We start from the raw sequence: 25,236 nt of genomic DNA on the forward strand, positions 1-25,236 counted from the left end.
CAACTGTAAATCTAATATAAGAAATGCATCATCTTTATCTGCAGAACAAAACCATACTAGTTACAAAGACAAAGATTTAACATGTTCTGCAGAGAGCTGCGTCCCATGTTGAGCTTGTTCAAAATAAGTGACAAAGGGGAGGATCAATTGCAAAACGTATACTCTACATCACCAAATGATCCTATGGAAACCTGCTTGGAAACAGTGATACCACTGTCAGGTTGTTCCTTATACATAATAAAAAGGGTGGCAAATACCTTTGTTGGCCAAAACACTATGGATGTTCGTATTAAGTCTCCTAGTAAAGTACCTCACCATGTTTCATAACTTGGGGAGAAAATAAAGGACTTCCAGATTTATTAACACAAAGGTAAGACAGCCACACCTGTAGCCCAGAACACAGAAGAATTCTCTTTCCCATGAGAGAACTATCTGAAAGGAACAAGAAAAGTACAAGAGCAAGACATTATTGAAAAGATCTACCCTGTGGGGTTCTAAAGCTGTAGATATCTTCAAAGCACAAAACGAAGATGCAATACACATTTGTGTGGTCATACATTCTCCAAACATAACATTTAAAGTGGACCATCGTATGACACTGAATCTAGGTGGACCTGCACACGGCATTTGTTAATAGAATTGGAATCAAGACCCTACTTCAAAAAGTGTTATAAGAACATAAACTGTACCCCTAATCCATATACATCATCATGATTTCCACTCATCTTGGATTGCAACATGCCCAAGGTGATCCTTTAAGTATACTCAGCTGTAGAAGTTGTCCAAAGCATTATCAGACAGATAATCAGTCCTGTGAATAATGTACTGACCTATTGCAATGACCTGCTTGTCTTTGGAACAACTTGCCAAGAACACGATGAAGCACTGAAGAATGTCTGAAAACACACGACTTAAAGCTAAATGAGGATGTGTACATTTTAAAAAGCCACCTGAAATCTGCTGGGCATATATTTTTTCAGACAGCTCATTTCTCTAGAGGTCAAAACAAGCTTAGAGATGGCTCAGCCAAGTAAAGTTGTAGATTGCCAGTCATTTTATAGACATAGGTAAGTACTTAATGTCACTTTAAATTTTGCAGCTCTGGCTCCTCCACTTCAGTTGCTTCTAAAACCATGATTAAAAACCACATGCGGAGGAAAGTGTAAAATTTTATTTATGTACATGTAACAGGACAGCCTCCTTCTGAATGTCTCTTCATGGCGAGGTGTGGCTCTGCAGCAGCCTGGTTCATTTCCCCTTGTTGGTTCCTTGAAAAAAGGCTTTCATAAGTCTAATAGCCTTTCTTAGGGTCTAGTTTTATTAACATAAAGTTCAAAATAAGCTCAGAAAGATCATCCATTCTCGTCTTAAAATGGGCACAGCCCCTCCTCCCTGAGGTACCGTGTATAACTGTTCTGTAAGCTGTTAAAGAAGATACAAGGTCTGCTCTGCCTTTTTTTGCCTTCTCCCCAGAAGGAAAACAAAACTTCCAGCTGTATCTTTCTACCTAGCCACAGTTGCCTTCCTCAGGGACCACTGCAGGAGACTTCCTCTAGCTTCACACTGCAATCACCCTTTGGCTATCCACACACCTATTTTGTTCCCCCTCCTCCTCCATCCTCTCCCAACAGAAGACTGGTTTAGTCACATGATTGTCTGGCACGTGATTTAATTCACTTGGGGAGGCAAACCAGCTGTATCAGAGGTAGGGTGAGACCTATCTCCCTTTAGAAGGGCCAGCCACCCTTCTTTGTGCCATACATAAATATCTGCTTTCCCCAAGTGCCCCTCAGCTGCTTGATGAAGATGCCCCTCAGCTTGCCCACTAAATGCATAAGAACATAAGGACAGCCATAATGGGTCAGACCAAAGATCCATCTAGTCAAGTATCCTGTCTTCCAACAGTGGCCAATGCCAGGTGCCCCAGAGGGAATGAACAGAACAGGTAAACATCGAGTGATCCATCCTGCGTCTCCCCAGCATCTTTCTTAACCATTTTTATGTTCTTAAGCTATACAACAGCCATATGGGGTAGCTAAGCTACTAACTTCATGTTACAAGTAAGGAAACAGAAGCCAATTGAGGGAAGATAACATGCAACTGAGATCACAGAGCAAGAATTAGCCAAGCTCAAAGTAGAACAGTTCTCTGTTCTACTAGAAATGAACCTGCAAACTCTGTAGCCTAACTGTTAATAACGTTCAGCGCTGTTCAGATCCAGAATCATACTTCTACACAGTTCACGGTTTGATGAGAACTCAACTGTAATAGCCACCTTCTCTCCCAAAATAATTGTCAGTTTGCATTCCTCCTCTTTTTTTTTTTCACAAGATGTCTTTGAAATTAAATGATAACAAAATAATACAGATTTTTTTTTTAGTGGAACTTGCTGGCAAAGAATATTTATTAAAGCTTCCTAAGATGCATGAAAGCATTTCATATTTACATAAATAAGAATAACATCTGGAAGTTGCACTAGCTAGGATAAAAGAGCTAAGGGCCATCAGTACTAATATTTTCAGGCATAAATTTATCCCTCAGTTCACAAATTCTGCTCCCCCAGCAATGCCATTACACAATTGGCTAGATGAATTACTACACCTTCCTCAGAAGCATCCATCATTAGGCACAGTTACATGCAAGCTAGTGGATGAGGTAGGTCTATATTTCTAAGACACTGGTGGGAGAAACATTCTATTTGATATTCCACAGCATTGCAAAATCCTCCTTGTGAACATAAGTGATCCAAGACAACCACAAGAAATTCCTTTTTCTTGGTTCTGTCAAGTGAAATATGGACCTCAGCAAATGTTTACTAACACTAGTCAATAAAGTTCAGTTAGTTCCACTTTATGCAAGATAACAAAGTTCAAAGTTGCAGATATTTGGCAGAACCTGTATGTTCAGGAAAGTATACACTTATTTAGTCAATTCCTCCCAAAGCTTACTCCCGTAATAACTTGTTTGCTGGTTTCTGTAGAGATCATTAACAAGATGCTAGATGCAAAAATAAGTACTACTGTGTATGTATTTGGAACAATCTGTCAATATTTCTGATCTCTGCTGTTCAAATACCGCATTCATCCATACATTTTTGGTGTAAAAAATAACTTGCTCCTTTAGGAGCCTGAATTTTAAAAACCTGTCACTTCTGGCACTAAATCTCTCTTGAAAAATAATCACCCTCTTGAAGTGAAGCCTGCATAACAGCATGCATCACAGAAAAGACAAAACAACATTGCAGCTGTAACTTAAGAAGAAGAAAAAATTAAACTAGGCTACATGATTACAAATCTTTTGTGGAAATTAAGTTTCACTTTTAAGATAGGACTTTCTGTTAAATAACTCATTTGTATACTTTTAATATGATTGAAGACATGTGAGCTTCAGCTTCATGTCTCAGAATTTAAAGCTGTGTACTTATTGCCCATTAATGCATGCCCCTGTTTTACTTTGTATATCTCTCCATACTCCTGAATGGAGCAGTATAACTTGATTTTTTAAAAAATTTGTAAAGTTGCATCCTTTCCCACTCTGCCCTACCAATGTGCCTCAGCTCTGTGCTTCAGACACTCATCTGAGTGATAAGAAATAGTAGTACAGTCCCTCTGCCCTGTCACTTCGTGGTCTTTCTGCTGAGATGGCAGAACAAATGCCTGTTTTGATGGTGATTTTTGATATGCATGCCTTCTGCTAGGAATCACACTGAGATCCACTACAACTACACCAACTGAGATCAACTCTGTGTCCCATAGGCTCTGTCGCTATTGGGCCCATTGCTGTGTCTAGACAATTTGGATGATAGTTGTGGTGTACAGTGCTTCTTTTGATGGGACAAAACTTGTGACTGCCTTTTTCATGGGGACCTTGCCACTGGGCCATGTGTTTGTAACTTTAAGGCTAAATTGCTGCATTGCACTTTAAGGGGAACCCTTGAAGAGGATTCAGAATTGTCAGTCAGTGCAGATTGAGTAAGGCGTTCTGAGCAAGGAACATGAGTGCTCCATTTTCTGTACTGGATTCCTGCTAACTTGTGAGGGAACTTGGGGTTCTAGTTCTAATCCTCCATTTGGTATGGGAACATGTTATCCGAGGGATTGTCTCCCTTCCTGTGTTCCTGTATCCGATGGAACACTGTTGTTATGGGGGAAGAGAGAGATTTTCCTCAGCAGGAAAGTATTCTTAGGGACTTCAGAGTGAACTTCTCTGGAGCCTACTCCCGCCACAACTCTAGAAGAACCAGAGTTTGAGGGCAATATAAGAATTACTTGGGTATTTTTGATAGACCTTTAAGCAGAAATATAGAATAGGAGGGGGTTTTTAAGTGAGCAGAAGGGTTTGTTATATTTTGTTTAATTGATGGAAGGCTGATAAGCCGAGGTGCCTCTGTAGAGACCTGGTAGATATTTCTAGAATACATGAACTAACTTCACACAGACTATTCACAGAACAGCTAAGAAGTTACGACTTTCATTGTCGTTAAGCTGAACTGGATTCAAACTATTAACTTTGAAGTAAAAGTCTTTCTGTTCCATTATGAGTTCCCTGAATCATCTGCTACCCTTCCACTAGGCTTTCTTCACCATAAACTTTAGATCAAGCCTCCAACATTGTCATTACTTTATTTGTATTGCCCAAATATGTTTAATATAACGCTTTTAAAAAATTTGTACAAGGGTTTATTCCTGGAAGACAAGTCACTTCCCCCTTTTCACTCCACCTCAAGCTAATGTAGGTCGTTATTTGTGCATTTAATACTCTTATCTTTAATGTGTGTTCTTGCATCTGTAGTTTTCAAAGCTGTTATAAAGTTATTTGAACACAACTCTGATAAACGAAAAAATCAATTATTTCAACAGAAGTTATTGTTTGTCTACGAGGCTTGTATAACTTGTAGTTTGGGGATCTTTATTTGATGCCCAGTAATTTCCAGGTGGAATTCAAGGTGTTGGTTTTAGCCTGCATGGTCTTAAAAGTTTTGGGGCCCAGTTTTGTGGGAAATAGCTTCTTTTCTTTGGACATACAGCCAAAGCCGAGATCAGCAGAGGTTCTTGAGCTGATTCTCCTTCACTCCAAACAACAAAATTGCTGTTAAGATGTTCTTTGAGAGGGGTCCTCAGATTGGAATTCACTCCCCCTGTTCTGCCAGAGCTTGGATCTGTTAACATTTCAGACATATTGCAAACCCCCCCCCCCTTTTTTTTTTTTTTTCTTCCCAGGCATTTGGAAAGTGGGTGGGCTGAGGTTTGGAGGTATTGTCTTTGTTATTTTGCCTTCTGCAGAGACGTTTTCATTTATTACCATGTTTACTAAGGCATGTTTGTATATTTATTGCTGGAGTGGGATTTAATCCGGTCTATTAATTTTCATAATAAATATCTGAATGTAGCGGCGGCCAGAGTCTGAGATGAGTGCTTGTTTGTTTTACAAACCTAAATAAATGGTTGCCTCCTGCTGTATCCCTTGTCAAAGTTCACTTCCTAATCTCTACTTAGTTTTTAACTCTTGTGCAAGAAAGGATATTCTTAACTTATTTGTATCCCTTAGAAAGACAGTATGGACTCTACCTCCATTGTATAGGAGGACTTTAGAATTAGGCAGCTACTTTGCTAGCCTAATATAGGCCCTGAACCTGCAATTCATTCCTTGTGGTCAGACCCCTGTGTCCATACAGAACCCCTTCAAAAAGCAGTGAGGTTCCGCGTAGGTCCAGTGTTCTGGAGCTGAGTATGGACAAAGAAGAGCGGAAAGGGAAGCGGGGGGAGGAGGAGTCAGAGGGGGATACACACACTTCAGGCAGGTATAGAGAAAAATGTATGGAAATTGTAAATATTACAGGTGAAATCCCAGCTCCGTTAAATTCAGTCGAACTCTTGCCATTGAGTTAATGGGGCCAGGATTTCACCCTACGATTTCATATGCCATGGAACTTTCCCTTTTTACTATTCTAGAGCTAACAGAGATATTATACATAACAAATGCTAAATGGATCGCAAAGGAACAGACCCAATAATGCATCTGGATTCATTTGTTATAAAGAATAGTATAAATAATAGAATGAGATGAAATTATTTTTTCTGACTTGAAATCAGAGGTCTTGATGATCCCCATATTTGACTATATTGTGGGGGAGGAGAGGAGGACTTGCAACTTCATGTTTTCTCAATTGTAGCAAGTTATCAGATTTTGAATGAGCTACTATATATCATGACTGCTAAAGGTAAAAATGCTTTCTTTATCAAAGGTATGTTGCAAAGCATCATGGAGTGACATTTTCCAATCACTATCTAAATCTGCCTGACACAGCTTTAAAAGAAATAAAACACAACTAAAAGTTCCAATGTTTAGTCTAAAAACACATATGGCTGAGGTTGCTGTTTTAGGCTATGTGAACTGAAGCTGTAGAAGTCTTGTCAGCTTTTCATCCCACTAAAGCCTTGTCAGCATGAGTAATGTGTTAATTTGCTGACTTTTTGTCTTGATGCTTTGAGTTAAGTTTCCTATAAAGAGTTTATATTTTTTTGTTTTAATGGCTTTCCATGTTTTAAAGATACATTTGGAGAGCTGTATCTCCAATGCTTGTTCTTTAGAATCACTGGGATTAAAAGATTGTATTTTTGTGAAGAAATCTGAGGCCTTGTCTGCACTACAGAGTTTTGTCAGCAAAAGTTATGCTGACATACAGTAACCGCTTTAATTAAACCACTGTCTACACTATGCTCCTTGTGCGGCAGAATGCATCCACTTTAGCAGCTCTTGCATCAACACAGAGAGCAGTGCACTGTGGGTAGCTATTCCACTGTGCAACTAGACGCAGGGAGCTTTGGGAAGGGTTTGCAATGCCTCATGGGGCAGGTTCAGCATCACATGATGCAGTTTTCTTAATCCCATCATTCCATAAGCCTCTTACTATATTGCCAGGTGCTTTTCAACTGAAGTGTAGGGGGTGAGTGGGGGGGAGTGTGTGACAGGGAGTGTGTGTGTGGGCGGGGGTGGGGGGGGAGACAGAATGTGTGTTGGGGGAGGAGGAGTGTGTCGGCATGCTGTCTCTTTAAATTTGGACAGCAGCTGGAAGCACACCCCCCACACGCGCAATCCCTGCCTACCTGCCACTGTGATCCTAGTGCCAGAGAGAGCAGGATTCCATGTTAACAATTTGCTGTTTGCTGCCACATGCTCAGCTGTCAGAACTTCCCAAAGCTTTGAAAGGGGAGGGGCACGTGCCTGTGTAGCTGGAATGCAGGGCAGCCAAGCTCAAAATAGTGAGCAGAGTGGGCATGGTGGGCATTGTGGGATACTGGGGGAAGCCAGTGATGTCGACCTAATGAATGGCAGCGTCTACACAGACGCTTTGTTGCTTTAACTTTGTTGCTGAAAGATTTTGCCTCTCGTTGAGGTGGGATTTTTTTGTCAGCAAAACAGGAGTTTTGCTGACAAAAGTAACATTGTAGTGTGTACGCCTCCATTGTTTTGTCAACAAAAGCTGCCTTTTGCCAACAAAACTGTGCAGTGTAGATAAGGCCTTAGAGAGAATAAAAGAGATGAGGGGCCCTGTAAATTGGTGAAGTGGCCAAACCAGGAAAAAAAAATACAGTTGCCATCACTAGGGGCTTTTCTTAAGGAAAAGTATAGATTATAAAAAAAACCAAGATAACATAAATAATAATTAATAAGAGAAAACTCTTACCTTCGTTTCAGCTGACTACCATGATCCAGGGTGTGGAGCCATACCTAACTATGACTATAATACCAATATTATACCAAAGTATTCTCCCAATTTGATCTTCCAAACCACTCTTAGGCCTGGTCTGCACTAGGAAAATTACTCATTGCTAATAATATGCCATGATATGGTACACGCATGGTGTATCCTGGTCTATGTGTTGTAGTTGAACCATGTTCAGTATGATTCAGTTGTGCACACTGATGATGCCTGTTATCAGCAAGAGGTAATTCTCTTAGAGTAGATCAGGTCTTATAGATCTCCCCTTGAGCACTTGTACAAGGAGAGGGGAAGCTTAGAGTTCACATCTTGTTCCCTGGGCATTGGGTACTATAGTATGGCTTATACCTGGTCACAGGGCAAACTATTGTGGAGGTTTTTTTAGATTTACCAAGCTGTATAGTTTACACCTTAATATTTCATAGAATAATGTTTATTTCAGGATTAACTATATGATAAAAATTCTTAATATATACAGTAAAGGATATCCACACTTTTCCCATACAAGAGACAGTTGTGTACTGGGTACTAATGCATGTATATGTGAATAATGGGTGAAATGATACTGTCTTGTTCAGTGATCTCCTCAGCTCACATAAGCTGAGAAAGGTCAGTTCCCTTAGAGCAGAGGCGGGCAAACTACACCCCACGGACCACATCCAGCCCACAGGACCCTGCCCCGCTGCTTCCCCTCCCGCCGTAGCCTCAGCTTACTGCACTGCCGGCGCAATACTCTGGGCAGCGGGGCTGTGAGCTCCTGGGGCAGCGCAGCTGCAGAGCCCGGCCTGACCCGGTGCTCTGTGTCACATGGTAAGGGGGCAGGGAGCAGGGCGGGTTGGATAGAGGGCAGGGGAGTTTGGGGGGTGGTCAGGGGGTGAATAGGGGTCGGGGCAGCCAGAGGGCGGGGAACACGGGGTTTGACTGGGGGCAGGGGGTCCGGGAGGGCAGACAGGAAGGAGGGGGGCAGGTTGGATGGGATGGCAGGGGGCAGTCAGGGGACAGGGAGAAGGGGGGGCAGAATGGGTATAGGGGTCCTGGGGAGGGGAGTCAGGAATGAGAGGAGGGATTGGATGGGGTAGCACGGGGGCAGTCAGGGGGCAGGGAGAAGGGGTGGTTGGATGGGTCAGGGGTCCTGGGGGGGGCAGTAAGGACGGAAATGGGGGTTGGATGGGGCAGCGGGGGTGCAGACAGGGGCAGGGGTTCCAGGGGCGGTCAGGAGACAGAGAGAAGGGGTGGTTGGATGGGGCAGGGGTGCCGTCAGGGAACAGGGTGGGCTGGATGAGGCAGGAGTCCTGTGGGGTGGAGGGCTGTCAGGGGGTGAGAAGCGGGGGGAGGTGTGAATAGGGGTTGGGGGTGGACCCTGCTGCCCCCTCCCCTAACCGGCCCTCCATGCAATTTTCAAAACCCGATGCGGCCCTCAGGCCAAAAAATTTGCTTGCCCCTCCCTTAGAGGTTTCTCTTCTGTGATGTGTTTCAGGAAGTGATACTGGTGATTTAGTAAGTTGTACTCTTCCTCTGAGTCAATACTGAACCAAATGTCATCCTAGCCAGGTGTCATGGGACTCTGTGCTGCTGGAGGGTGCGGTGTTATGGACAAGGTGTAAGACTAAGGAGCCCTCTGCATGTGCTCATTAAAATTCCCACCGTAATTTTCCCAAGAGTAAAAATGTTAGCCCAGTGTCCGGGAGAGGTATTGGAGTGATTTTGGTAGCTTACCTAAATTTCTCCATATGTTTGAATGAGAGAAGTTATTTTTCATTTTGTGTCTTAAATTTCTCTTTGGCATTGCTGTATGTTGTTAAATATCAGCCAGATTCCTTATCTAAAATGACTGCACTTCAATCATGGATGAAGTGACTCCTGTAGAAAAGAACTATGCAGTCCAAACTTTAGATAAGCTATTACCAACAGGAGAGTGGGTTTGTGTGTGTGTTGGGGGGGGGGGGGAGGGACAGAGAGAGAGAGAAAGAGAACCTGGATTTGTGCTGGAAATGGCCCACCTTGATTATCATACACATTGTAAGGAGAGTGATCACTTTAGATAAGCTATTACCAGCAGGAGAGTGGGGTGGGGGGAGAGAAAACCCTTTGTAGTGATAAACACCCATTTTTTCATGGTTTGTGTGTATAAAAACATCTTCTGTATTTTCCACAGTATGCATCCGATGAAGCGAGCTGTAGCTCACGAAAGCTTATGCTCAAATAAATTGATTAGTCTCTAAGGTGCCACAAGTACTCCTTTTCTTTTTGCAAACTTGCTGGTGTTAACATGCAGGGCAAAACTCCCATTGACTGCAATGGAATCAGGAACAGGCTCATAGTTGTGAAGCTTATTTTCTGAATGAAAAGCACTGCATAAATATAATCCATCGTTATTAAAAATGTTTGTTCAGATATTTGATTATTCACTGTTGTGAAATGTTGGTAATATGCCCTGTTTTTCTTTTAACAGGTAGAGTCACCCCAGAACAGCTCGGTTCTCACATCAAGCTTTTCAAAAACAATTTGAAAGCTCTCAGGAACCACTGTGGACTTCTACAGCTTGTGCTGGCCACAATCCAGGCTTTAAAACACCCCCAGAATGCCAAATGGGACAGCTTCTTAGCCTTTGAAAGGCTACTTTTGCAGGTACAATATTATATGAGCCTACTTAACTTTATACTAAGTAAACACTGTTATTTTTAAGTAGTTAGTTTTAAATATTTTTGTGCAATTTTATTTTGCATTGTTTGTTTGGGCTGTGTGATATTGTTAAAAAGCTACCTCCTGAACTTTTGTTTTTCATACGTTTCAAACTATTTAAAAGAATGGGAAACTACACAGTTAATATTTTTTGTATTTTTTAGTCTAATAATTTTAGACACAAAATTAAATATTACAGATGAAGGTACATAAAATCTGAATTGGGGTTGGAATATTTGCATACTAAATTGCAAGATGACCGCATAGATTCATGTCACTGGTTAGGATCACTATTAAGCTTTAAAATAATAATGATAAATAATAGGCTTCTGGAGCCAAGACATGGTCAAATTCAGAGATAACTTAAAGTGGTAAATTGTATATCTTTATGTGAGTGTAAGCTTGTCTGATTTACATATTGAATGGGTGAGATTTAATAGGGAAAGCCACCATTAGGAGCACGCGATATTAATTTTGTTCCCTCACACATTCATACGCTCACTGACAACGTCTTACAACGTCCTGTTGGAAGTGACACTCTAACCAACATGTAATTTATATTTTTATCTATGCTACCACTGAACTTTCAGAGTAGATGGTATAGTGAACAGACTGTATCCTGCTTAGCTTAGATACAACAGGGGTTTTCAAAAGAGTTGGGAGTTCAAAATGGTGACAAAATCCCATTGAAATTCAGTGGGAGCTGGGCACTCACTCCTTTAGCTAAACACCTATTTTGACAGTGAAGACAGCGTACCTTTAAGAAGATGAGTTAGTTGTCTCACTGTAAAATCCTAGTTGAGACAAGGCTCTGTAGTTTTTATCTTAAAGTAGCTAGTCAAGATCAACCCTGGGTAGGGGAGGAAGCATACCGTGACCTCAGCTACCTGCATCAAAGTGAGAACTAACTGTGGCTTGTCTCTACTTCCCTTGCTATAAAAAAACAAACCAAATAAAACGTCACCTTTATTGGGTAGTGAAGATCTAGTCCTCAACTCATCTGAAAATCCAGGCCTATGCAGATTGCCATCATTTATACCAACAAATGTTTCCTGGAGGGTAGAAAGACAAAAAATAATTAGTGTAGGCAAGTATGTGCTAGCAGTTAACTGAACTATTCACTCTTCTTAACGTTTAATTATTTTTTACTAGTGCCCATTGTCTGAAGTATTCAATAACATATACTGACTGACATATACTCCCAATAAGTAACATGACTTGGGTAAAACAGTTGTGGCTATACGAATCAATATTTATAACCACTGTTTAAGCACGTTTTCTGCACTTCAAATAACAATCATTTTGAATTACACAATCCATAATGTGTGCACATCTGTACAGATCTTATATTCTGAAGTCAGAGACTGAGATGTGTAGTTTATTTTGGGGACAATTCTTATAGCTTCACAGCTATGCTCCTTCCCACTATCACTTACTGTTTCAGCTTCTGTGTTCTTAGAACATGCTGGTAAACACTGTAAATAGGCAGCCTACTTCCAGATCTTTATCAGGATTAAAATGAATTAACTACTGTTTTTAGATTTACAGTATCATGGCATTTTTTCTTATCGGTCTCTAGGCCACTTTCATCTTTGGTATGAGTTGCTGAATTCTGCTGAAATCAGTGCAGCTGTATACTTTACTCCATGCTGCATTTGGCCTTCTTTATTTATGATGGCTTGGTGCTTTTAAATAATATAACAGAATTAGGGTCCAGTGGCATTCTTGGCAACTTTGCCCTTGACTTCAATGCAAAGAGGATCACACCCTTGATTCAGAATAGGGTAATGTTCCCGTATTATAAGTGTGACTCCTTTTACTGTGTTGTGTTGTGCTGCTTTTCCGACAGGTAGTGTGTTAAACAGAACTGAGAACTATCATTACTCAGGAGATGTGTTTAGTATGTGCTGTCAATTTAAACTACATATCCTATAAGCAAAGTGAAGAGAGAACACAGATCCTCAGAGGCTCCCCACCGTGTAAGTTCCCTCCTTCCTTTTATACCCCACCACCCTAAGGTGGATTGCTGGGATGGGAGGGAGTGCCAAGCACTGGTGTGCACTAAGCAGTCTCAGGCCTTGTCCATACTAGAAATTGTTTCTTGGTGTAGTTATACAGGCAAACAGGTGTACAGGAAACCCTCCTAGTGTAGACTCATTTTACACTGGTAAAAAAGTACTTTTGTTAATACGGCTTATGCCAGTTTTCTGAACAAAATAAAACATCCTGGCAAAAGGATTGTTTTAACTGCATCTCCACTATGACTTGTGCCACCATAGCTATGTCAGTTAAGGGTATGATTATTTTTCACACTCCTAATTGATATAGCTATGTGGACAAAACTTTTAAGTGTAGACCAGGCTTCAAACTCCCCACTGCTCCATACTCTGCCACCTCCTTTCCCTCCAAGTGAGGGCTTAAACATGCAGGGAGAGAGGGTGAAAAACAGTGTTGTGTGTGTCCCCAGTTTTCATCCTGGGTTCAGACATGTCCCAATTATGCCCATACCTAGAGGCTTTTCAAGCAGTAGAAGCAAAACACAGGAAAAAGAGCACTCGACAGAGCTTAAACAAAGTGTATTTTTTGGAAAACTGAAAGACAAAAACACTTCATGTGAAACTTAGGGCTTGTCTACACAGTATATTAGTGCTCATCAACTGGGGTGTAAATTTACTGTGCACCAGCCTGTTGTGCACTGACTTTCCATGTGGACCCTACTTGTGCACCATAAACATTTCCTAGTATGCATTGACATAGTCCCGTTTCAAACAATAGTATATCAAAGTGCTGTAGGGAAGTTTTAGTGTGCATCAACAGGGTCCATATGGACAATTAGTGCATGACATACTACAATTTACACCCCAGCTGGTGTGCACTAATGCACTATGTAGATGAGCCCTTAGCTTGTCTTTTTAAATGTATGTTTATAGGACAGGAATTTGTCTCTTAAATTCAGCATAAAAGTATCCAGCAACAGCAGGCAGTGTAAAGTGGGTGGCTTAACTCATACAGGCCCTCTGCAAATTATCACTCTCTGGAACACTGCAGAGTGAGCACACAATTAATGTCTTGGATAATGGAGTAGAAACTATGCTTATAAAATTTTCAGTTGAGGGGTTGGCAGCATCTGGGAGGACAGGATAAGAATTCAAAATGACTTTAACAAATTGGAGAATTGATCTGAAATCAACAAGATGAAAATCAATAAAGACAAGCACAAAATACTACACTTCAGAAGGAAAAATCAAATGTACAGCTACAAAATGGGAATAACTGGCTAGGTGGTAGGTAGTACTGCTGAAAAGGATGTGTGTGGGGGGAGTTATGGTGGATCACAAATTGAATATGAGTCAATAATGTGATGCAGTTGCTTAAGAGGCTAATATTGTTCTGAGGTGTAATTGTCCCAGTCTGCTCGGCACTGGAGACCTCAATTGGAGTACTGCGTCCAATTCCGGGTGCTTCACTTTAGAAAAGATGTGGATAAATTGGAGAGAGTCCAGAGGAGAGCCACAATAATGATAAAAGGTTTAGAAAACCTGACCTATGAGGAAAAGTTAACAAAGCTGGGTATGGTAGGTCTTGAGAAAAGAAGACTGAGTGGGGACCTGGTAACAGTCTTCCAATATGTTAAGGACTGTTTTAAAGAGGATGGTGATCAGTTGTTTTCCATGTCCACTGAGGGTAGGACAAGGAGTAATGGGCTTACTCTGCAGCAATGGACGTTTAGGTTAGAAGTTAGGACAAACTTTTAAATTATAAGGGTAGTTAAGCTCTGGAACAGGCTTCCAAGAGAGATTGTGGAATCTCCATCATTGCAGGATTTTAAGAATAGGTTGGACAATCATCTGTCAGGGATGGTCTAGGGTTTACTTGGTCCTGCCTCAGCACATGACTTCTCAATGTCCTTTTCAGCTCCACATTTCTTTGATTCTATTAATTCTTTCTGTGGGATGCCCCTGGGGCAGCAGAGCTAAACACTACCCCTTACTATGGACTGTGTTCATCTGGCACAATCTAGCCCAAAAGGTTCTAAAGTATATGTTAGTGGCCAGAATCTGCCACCCTTATTCACAGTGACTAGCACTTTTAATCATGAGTGGTCCCATCTGTTTCAATGAGATTGTTCTAGGGAAGGATTGTTCACAATGAGCAAGTGTTGCAGAAACTTGTTCTAAAATATCATAGGTGGATAAATACATTGAGACGGCTTAAAATATCTATTTTTTCCTGCAAAGAATACAGTCCTAGGATACAGTCCTGGTAGCATTTAAAATTTTACTGCTGTATTTAGAACAAAGTTTAGAAAAGGGCAGATGTAATTTGACCACAAATTAATATAGATTGGCTTGACAAATAAATTTTGTTGAGTCATAAAAATAGTTTTACTCCTACTGGCATAATTTCTGTCTAACAACAGGTTAAATGCATTTAATCTACTGACATTGTGTGACATATAGTTGTTCTTCACACTTTCTCCTGAGCCAGAAGTATCCAGTGCAGATTTTATTATGTAGATATATCTAGTAAATAAAGTGGATTTAAATTGATATCTATCTCACCTATGATTGTTTTCCCATATTTGGTCTCATACAGTGGAAAAGACAGATTGTCATCTATGATGTTTAAAAATATAATGCTTGGAAAATAATTTAAATTGGGAAAGCAAAGCTTCTTGTTTCTATAATATATCTCTGATATTTTTGTAAAAAGAAAAGGAGTACTTGTGGCACCTTAGAGACTAACCAATTTATTTGAGCATGAGCTTTCGTGACTCATGAAAGCTCATGCTCAAATAAATTGGTTAGTCTCTAAGGTGCCACAAGTACTCCTTTTCTTTTTGCGAATACAGACTAACACGGCTGTTACTCTGAAACCTGATATTTTTGTGTTACTCTTTGGAAGGAAACATTTTATTAGCGGGAGATTATTGAATTTTTTTTCAAAGATGGCAGACATAGATACTGAAAGCAAACAGCTGTTCTCACAATTTTTTTTGTTTTTTAAAGGAAGATCCCTCTTTAGTAGGAGGTTGTTCTTCTCTATTATAATAGCTTTGGGATAAACTCATGGTAAGAAGTGTAAAATTCAACATAACAAAACTGTTAAACTAAAACAATATTACATTTAGAGTTAAACTGCCCAAAACAAGGAAAGGAAGTTCCCTTAACCCAGTCCTTTTGTCTAAGAATCACTACATAATACTGGGCCTTGTTATATGCTTTATTCTATTGTAAAATGGGGAACAAAATAGTTAAAAGTGCAATAACGTTGTTTTGCAAAGCACTTGGAAAGTCAACATGGATTAGTAGGCTCAACCCTGGACTAGGGGGCCATTACTCCTGTGGTCTGATCTCAGTTCTGTCAGTGGTTTTGTTGTGTACTACTGTGTAAGTAATGTAATCTAAGGGTTTGTCTACACTTAAAACATGACGTTATTTCAATATGTTAACAATTGTCATTCATTCATTACTCTGAAAATTCTAGCATAGCCAAGGACACAAGTGTTTTGGTTGGTTTGGCTAACCTTAGAATCCATGACCAACTAAAACTCCCCCAGCTTTTGTCTACCACCCGACTTAGGCTGCGAGCTCTTTGGGCTGGGATTGTGTCTTGCTGTATGTGGACATTACAGGGCATATTGTGAGTCCGCCATAATTCAATAACAATTAATAATAGATTCCTGGTGCCAGAACTGTTGGCCTCTCCCCACCTACCATTCACTGCTGGAAGTGACATCAGGGAGCTTGGAGCTTGCTTTTCTTCAAAATCTATCAATGCCAGTTATTTAGTTGGCAAGAGTGGGGCATCAGAGAGGCAAGGTACCTCCAGCCTCTGAGGACCAGGAACAGTGGACCAAGACTGTAACCAAAACTCTTATTCTGTATGTCTGACACTGTATTATGAGGCTGTTAAACTTCCCGGCCAACTCAGGAATTAGGTTATTTTAGTAGTGTTTTAGGGTTTAGTGTCTCCTGGTAATGTGAGTGAGTCAAATACTGTGGTGATGGGAGCTAGAGAAGTACCTAAACAGATAAATATTGGCAGAGTACAATATTTTCATGGTCTGTGTCCACAACATAACTAGTTGTTTTAACCTTTGTTTTATTTACTTTGTTCTTTATCTCACAAAATGTTTTGAAAGGCAGAATAGTGAGCTTTTTGTTCTGCCAAGCTTCTTGAAAAAATAAGATTTTATGCATATATATTTGAAAAAGGAAAAACAGAAACTTAATGCCAGCTGGTCATTCCAGTGTTTGTATTCCTCTCCTAAAGGAAAGTTATGAGGTTAATAAAATTACATCATTCTCTCTCCCATGAATGCCATAGTGCAAGCTAAGGAAAAAGGAGTGGAAAAAAAACTCTAATACAGATGAACATTTTACATTACAACTAGTGTTTAAATGCATGCTACACCATACTGTGTGTCCCTAGCCTCCATTTTGCCAGAAGCTGGGAGTGGACGACAGGGAGTGGATCACTTGATGATTGCCTGTTCTGTTGATTCCCTCTGAAGCACCTGGCATGGGCCATTGTCAGAAGACAGGATACTGGGGTAGATGGACCATTGGTCTAACCCAGTAGGGCTGTTCTTATGTTTCAGTAACAAATATAAGTTAACATTAAAGGTAATAACTTTGAAGTATGGGTATGCAGTGATTCCACCTGGTGCTGTGATTCTGTCCCATCTTGTAAGATGAAACAGGGTCTGGCTGTCTCAGTCCTTAAACAGGTGACATGGTTATTATTTGTTTGTGTAGGCAGCACATACACGTGAAAACACTGTTCCTGTACCAAGGAATTTGCAAACTAAGGGCATGATCCTGCCTGTTGTGCTGCATGGACATAGGACTCCACCTGTGTGCAGCTCACTATAAGATTGGGACCTACACACCTCTATTACAGTACATCCTGAAGGAAGTGGTATTCACCATTCGCTGGTGACAGTATTCACTCTGGATACCAGTCCAAAGCCTGAGCGCAGTGTTCAGGAGCACTATTTAGGGTGCAGAATTGTTGACATCCTTAAAGGGCCCATGGCACGTCTCATTAATCAATTATAGATACAAAGTTGCTGCTAACACATGAGAAAATAGTAACATGCAGAATCTGTTTGTTCTGTTAGCGAATGAAGTAGCTTGTAGGACTCAGATGCATTGAGGCAGGATTACATTTATTTGCCTTTCATTATTATTCTGTAGAATCAGTGTAAGGAGTTTATAATAATATAATAAAGTTCAGTGTGACAAGTTGCCTTTATGATAGCCTGCAATGTTTACCAATAAGTATCTTTAAAAATATTATATCGCTGCTAAAGGGAAAAAAACCCATAACCTTTTATTGCACTTGACCTTTGGATTTATAAAAGCCCGATATAAAATATATTTCCTAAGATTAAGAGAATTCAATATCCCAGATCCTTGCATTTGACAAGTACCTGATTGTCAATACTTACGTCCTGGTTAAACATAGCAGTCTAGATTTCTGTTATTTGGGTCACTGACCCACTATGTCTTCTACACTTGTAATCACCATGAAGTTTTATCAAATGTAGCTTAACTAGTAATATCTCCATTCTAAAAAACACTTTAGAAAAATCCACTTTGTAGTTTTAATGTCTCAGCTATGTGAGATTTGACCTTGATTTTGAGAAGAGGAGAGTAGCCATTAGATCAATAATTTTTCAACCATGAAACTGCATATGGAATGAATCTGCTGTGCAGCAATATTACATTCTGTCATATTGATTATAAAGGTCCTTTTCTGGAGTTTGGCATGTTGCTGGCTAAACTGCAGACTGGGGCAATCAGATTAAGAAATAACATGCACTGATACTGACTCAGTCTAGTACTGGAGATAAAAAAAAAAGTACAAGTTTGTCAAATTCGGCAATAGCTTCTGAAAAGAAAATAGTCCTTACAACAATCAGATACTTAAAGTTCCTTGCCATTTACTGTAAGTTCTTACCTCAGCTTCTTATATCTATAACTCTTATGTTGGTTTATGTTGTGAATTTTGCATACTTTTGTTAGACTTATTTAAACCATTTTGCATTCTGCCGCATTTCCAGTGTTGTTGGTTTCATTGATATCTATTCTTTTTATAGCTGGATTTTTAAAAAAACTTTGCAGTTTATGCAAATAACCAATGTACAGGACCCACACAATCCTGTCACTCTCTCATCTCCTGACACAGATTTCCTCTGCTTGTTTATTACACACACCTGTCATATCTTATGTTAATTTAGACTGTAAGCTCTTCGGGTCAAGAATCCTCTCTTACTATGTGTTTTTACAGCATCCAGCAAAACAGGGCCCTGAGTTAATTGTGACTACGTAAGTGCTTCTGTAACAGAGATAATAAAATAATGGCCTAAATTTTCAGAAGTCACTACGTACTTGGAGTGCCTTTATTTTTGAGTGCCCAGCTATGCACACCAGAGCTCATACTCAGCACTTTCTGAAAATCAGAAATGTATTGATTCAGGGCATCTCAAGTTGGACATCCAGAAACTGAGGCACCCAAAATCACTAGTCGCTTTTGAAAATCTAAGCCATATATAGAATTTTATTAGGTATGAATTAATTTCCCACCTTTAGAAGAATTTGTTTTTCTCTCTTGCTAGATTTTTGAACTTGAAGAAAAAAAAATAGGAGTAGGAATTATAACTCCTCCATATTTAGTGCCAGCATAAGTGCAGCTGTTTCTATGGATAAAAGGGTTAAAGAAAACTGTTTTAAGGATTTCTAAAACTACTTGACAAAGGCTGAAAATATCTTTCATTATGCAGCATTAGAACAATCATAATGAGATGTTAGCAAGTCCTTTTATGCCCATGTAGCAGCAGCTTGTTTGTAATCCTCTCGAGAAAATGAAAAGTATTCTGGCTGTGACGCTCTTTTAAAAGAAGAAATGTTATGCAGCCAAATAAAATTCATACAAAGCCTTTAAAGCGAACACCTAGTGAAGAAACAACTTTGTTAAATGAACAATTGTTTACAGCAATAAAACTTAAAAAGCCTTGGGAAAAGAGCGCTGATTATACTAAGCGAACTGGAGCTGTTGCATGAATTTCCTGTGTACCAAAACACAGGACATGTACTCTGAAATATTACTATCTTACTAAATAAATGATTGTTAGGGGAGCTAACTGTTAAGAACAGTACATACATTATTTTAAGAACATAACATACATTATTTTATAATAAGAATAAGCATTTAACAGATTTTTCTTGTCAGTATTCCCCTGAATAACATAAGAAAATCATATTGCAATTGATATGGCTTGCTGTCTAGTAGTACCATATAAGATTCAGTTTTATAAGAGCATTAGTCACTTGAGATTTGTTGGAGACATTTATCAGCTTCATGGGAATGTCTATTGAGAGTTACAGGTCTATAAACTTCTGTCAATCACATGTCACTCTTGCTCTGTTTCCCCAACGCCCCCAGATGTATTATTAACTGTTAACTTCTGATTAAATATTTCACTAATAGGGATCAAATGCTAAGTACTGTGATTGTGTGAAGTACAGGGGTAAGGAATATGGGAACACCAGTGATATTGGGAGCTAATTGCCATGTACCTTTTTAAAAACATTTGTTTTCTAAAATATAATCTGAAAATTTTTATAGAGATTAATTTACTCACAAAGACACAGATTCTGCCACCCTTACTCAGTGTCAGTAGTCTATTACTCTGTGAGTAATCCCACTGATGGCTCTATTTAATGAATAAAGTATTTCTCAATGTGAGTAAAGGTGGGAGAATCTGGTCCAAAATCCCTACGTTCTTAAACAGATTATTGTAAACTTCGGCACAGTTTTTCTTCGTAGAAAATTAACGAATTCCACAAGTTGTAGTGAGTGGTCAAAAATACAGAAACTTTTCAGAAAACAGGAAAAATGAGTCCAATGTGCCACCCAGGTTTTTTGGCTTACCAAATGTACAGAAAAAGGAGTTGGATGTATTTCAGAGCTAACAAAGTGATGGATTCCAAACCCCTGGCCAGCTACATCTTGTAAATGTATAATATGGAAAAGAAATGGTGTCTTTAGATGTGGCCTTTGTGGTCCCATAAAAACAAACACAACTATAAAGTATTCCCTGTTGTTCCTTTTGCCTCCTGGTAACATAATGCCCAAAGGAAGACACCCGTTCTAATCTTCATTTTGAGTAGTACTCCTTTTCTTTTTGTCAAACAGTTATTTTGGAAAGTTTTTCACAGTATTGAGTTAACTGCAGGTAAAATCCTAGAGAAGACAAGGCAGTTTGTAATTTTCACATGAGTTAGGAAATCAAGATAAACCCTAGACTCTCCCATAGTTTTAAACTCGGCCTGCTGTGGGAGAGCCTTGGGTTTACCTTGACCTGCTAACTTGTGTGAAAACAGACTGCCTTGTCTTCACTAGAATTTATCGTGTTTTAGTTACCTCAGGTTAAGAACACACCTATCTTCCTAGTGAAGACACACCTAAAGAGGACTGGAAAGGCACACTTTCTGTGGAATGAGTTCTCTGAAGGAAAAAAAAAAAAGAGTCCACACAAAGCAAAGGTAGCATAAAGAGAGTGACTGGCTTTCAGTCCTACTATGCCAGATTTCCATTCTTTGCAGTACTGTTCTTTGTGCACATTGCAACAGTCCTCCCAAAGATCCATCCCTTATGTTTGGGTGATGTTTCTCTGGAGGCCAAATTCATTCAAGTTGGATTCCTCAATTTGGTATCTCTAGACTAGGAAAATAGGTCTTGTTTTAATGCACTTTAGCTAACATGATTTTAAACAGGGCTTAATACAGTTAGTGTAGACAGGGCAAGTAGTGTTTCAAACTAAATTTGGCTGGCCAGAGTCCTATTTCTGGGGGAGCCAGGCTTCCAGTTTCTGTTCCCCATGACAAATTACTGGAGGCTTCACTGCTTAAACAAAAGAAAACCCTCTATCTCAGAGAGGGGTAACATGAGGATTTAAATAATCTGAATGGTGGCCAGGCACAAATGTATCTCTTGCTAGTACACGAATAATTGATATATATATATACACACACACATGCTAATACATAAAACAAGCCAAACAACATGCAGTGTTATGGATTGATTTCTAGATCTGCCAAAGTAGAGAATTTCTGAACTTCCTGGGGAAATGGAGAGAGGTTTCTTTGTTTCTGTCTGTCTGTCTGTCTTTTCCTGAGAGACTCTCCTGTCCTTGCAGCTTCCTTTGTTATAGTGAGTCAAGGCACTTTAAGGCATTCAGACTTTCTCTCTGAACTTTCCTGAGCTGTGCGAAAGACGCCTCTGCAGCCCTCCTGTGCCTGGCTTACTCCTGAGATGCATGAGAACTACATTAAGCACACTTCAGGGGGGGACAAAGGTGGCTCTGTGTCTAAGGCTGACTGTGGGCCAGTGTGGTCTCAGTGCAACTTAGAACAATGTTAGGGCTGATCTAAGCTACTTGGTAACAGCCCCGGAGGGCACAAAGGGGAAGACTTAGCCTAGGCCTGGATATGACCTCTAATATTTAGGCTGATGCTACCTTACTGATATTTTCTTCACTTAACTTCATTGGGCCATTGTAGCTGCTTTTGAATTTGGCCTATTACCTTTCAATTCAGTTCTTTAGTAAGAATGAAAAATGAAACAAATTTGAAAGGGAAAAAAAATCAAATTTCCTCTGTGCAGGTTACCTCTAAAGGAATTGTGCTTAGTTTATTTTGTGCATTAGTACCTTTAGAACAAGTACAGTGTGCTTCCATGAGTGTTCGAAGATTCTGATTAGCCAGGTCGGCTCTGGAAATATAGTGACGCTCTGAGATGTAAAACTCATATATTCTAACAAAGTCTGACAGTAGTTCATTTGTGTAGCTGTATCTGTTAAATCATGAAGATAGTTGACTGGCATATATACCCTCATACTCACAGATTGGAGCGCATAGGAGTTGACAAAAGTTTACTCTTACGCAAACTACTTTTGTGAAAGGGTAGCTTGTTGATTACTCCTGTAATAATCTTGCTTCCTTAGAGTTAGTTTATATTCATTTCTAATTTAGACTACTAATGATAAGTCATTTTCTGACTGGTTAAAATGTATGGTTGTAGTGACAGTAGATAGATGAGTTAGTCTATAAAACACTACCATGCACCAGAAGCATCTAGTCGATGTTTGATTTATCCTTAATGGGAGTAAAACTTAGGTAAATGATGGTAGTAAAAAGCCTTTTGTCTGGGTCTCTGGCTAGGGAAGGAGAAAAAAGGGTTTCAGAATATCTTCAGTTAGGAATATTAGTAAGAGAATAGGAAAAGGCAATGTGCTAGAGATGAGAAACTCTCCAAATATAATTCTGTTCACGAAAGGTCAGAGCATGATAGTGTTAATTTCAACCATTATTTTCTTTTTCTAGCATGTCTATAGACTTATTTCTAAAAGGCTTGAGAAATTAACATAATTGTTAGGCCTTAGGTAGAAAGGCATTCAGACGTATAGTAGTGTTAACTCTGAAGAAAGTCTTCATCTGTCCACTTCTTTTTCAATATTGCTTGCTCTCCTTTAGAGAGGGAAGATACATATCAATAGAATCATTGTCTTGAAGCAATATTTTTTTTCTTTTATTTGTAGTAATGTCTCGAGAGCCTCTTCTGAACTTCTTAAGGCACCCTTTGAGATAGATTCCCCCCCCTGCCCCATATATATTAGTGGGTAACATGTGCCTCAATTATTTCATCCCTGCAAAAACTGCATTCTATAATAGTTAAGAAAGACACAGGAGTAATACATTCTCATTGATTTAGAGGCTCTCCTACTGTGTGGGCGCTCCAACTACCTTGTTTCAGCTTGTCTTATTAAGAGCCTGTCTTGTTTACGGATTTGAAGGATGTGAGTTTCTGTTTTTCCACAGGAAAAGAACAGATTTTTTAAGAGCAACCCATTGGTTCACACTTGGTTGGTAGATATTCTAGTAAAAGTTGCTGAAAAAGTATCAGTTACTTTTCACTGCATCTATGGCAGCAGCAGCCTAAGGGGGAAAAAAGCTGCTAACTATTGAAGTGAACATCAGTGATTGAAATAGGTAAGGAAGTTGATACCATATTATTTTTGTTTCCCCTTTTGCTTATTTCAGGAGCAGAGATTTACCATTGTATTGATGGTGTACCTGTCTGGATTTAATTGGCAGAGGGTTTAATATACACATCAGCTATGAATTTATACCCCAGAGAGCTGCCATGCATTTGTGGGGATTGGGTAGCTGAGAAAGTTAATAATGGGATACTGCACCTTTGGCTTCTGGGCCATAGGTTCAGATTTCAACCAGTTCTGTAGTAGTCTTGCTGACAGAAGTCCTTGTGAACTCCATGCAAATTCAGTCCACACAGGGCTATCACATTTGGACCAAAAATACTACTACCTGAAGATGGTTTGGAGTCCTGTGTGAAATTGGGGGTTTCCTACTGGACAGCTCTCCACAAAACAAAAGCTACTTCTGTTCTGCTGGCAATTTTGGCAGAGATGCTAAGGACAGATTGATCATGGAAACTGAACTACCTTTTCGCTTCCTGGTTGGGACGCATAGATGGAGCAGTGTGGGAAAGCTTGTACTGCTACTTCCCAGGCTGTACTTGTTCAGTAAATCAAAGGAGAACTATAATCTCCAGATTTGTTAGTCAAGCATCCTTCGTGAGTACTAAAGTTGCCTTGCTTTTTCTTCAGTGTTATCAGTATTTTCAGTGGGAAAGGGTTCCACTTGCATGAAAGTTGTTGGGGCAGATGATGATGACTTTCTTTAATACAGGTTTTGCTGTATATAATGAAGAAGGAATTCCATATTTTATAAAAGAGGTACATCATCTTAAACAGCTATCTCACTGAAGGTGTAATATATTTCGTGCGGATCAACTCTATAAGAAGGGTGGAAACTCAAACTTGTGTATGAGCAGGTGACCTGTTTTTCTAGCCTGAAGAACTATAAAACAATTTACATATTTTTTGTTGTTTTTAAAACACTTGCATGTCATCTTTGTGCAATTACTATTACATATTGAATTGATTAGATTAAACTTCATTGTCGCATTATTCTCTTGAGTCCAAGTGCCATATGTGCTTCACATCTGGTGAACATTCAGGGCCTTCTGAAAAGCTCCACCACACTTTGCTTGGAAATGAGTACTACAAATATCGTGCTTTTTAATCTGCTTCTTCTGTTGGCTGCAAGCGGAGCACACTGAAGTCTAAAGCAACTATTGCGAAATTATAGTACCACCAAGGATAACCATAATAAATTCAAGAGATTAGCTGCTTCACTATTGGTCCTCCTTTCTTCCATCTGTGTATGATAATGCTTCTTTGAAGTTCCATTGAAATCACAATGGATTGTAATGACTATACTGGCATTTCAGGCAGCATTGGAGAAGTGGTCCTTCTGGCCACGTCTAGTAGGTTAGGCATGAGTTAAGTGGCTAAGAATGGAGGGAAAAAATCCTGCTATGTTTATAGCAATCTATGCTTTTCCCCCCTCATTTCAGTTTTGTTTTGTTTTGTTTGTTGTAAATCCTGTATTACTGATGCTAAATGAATTCTGATGGGAGTATTCCATTAAAACTGCTAGCACGGTATGAAATATTAAAAAAGAGAGATGGGTAAGGAAACTAAATAGATACAACTATTAACTATAAAATTTCAGTAACCTCAAAAAATAGGAACACTTAGTAATCAGTATGTTAAACTATCAACATTAGTGCTACATGGAGTTAGAAATGAAGAAAATTTTCCAAACTGAAAGGTTCTCTTACATATCTGTGTACAATTCCATGCATTTTTATAATGTGGTTACATAAACATTTAC

At 39.5% G+C, this 25,236-nt stretch overlaps 1 protein-coding gene across 1 annotated transcript in view; it reads left to right on the plus strand.

The window, feature by feature from the left end:
* The window catches only part of SCFD2 (sec1 family domain containing 2), a 312,552-nt gene that overhangs the window by 64,694 nt on the left and 222,622 nt on the right, over nucleotides 1–25,236 (plus strand). The window contains exon 4 of the mRNA XM_084626275.1: nucleotides 10,176–10,351. Within this exon, the coding sequence (XP_084482401.1) occupies nucleotides 10,176–10,351 (176 nt within the window). The remainder of the gene's footprint in view (nucleotides 1–10,175; nucleotides 10,352–25,236) is intronic.

The sequence above is a fragment of the Lepidochelys olivacea genome, assembly GCF_965140295.1.
Source record: "Lepidochelys olivacea isolate rLepOli2 genome assembly, chromosome: 4".
NCBI lineage: Eukaryota > Metazoa > Chordata > Testudines > Cheloniidae > Lepidochelys > Lepidochelys olivacea.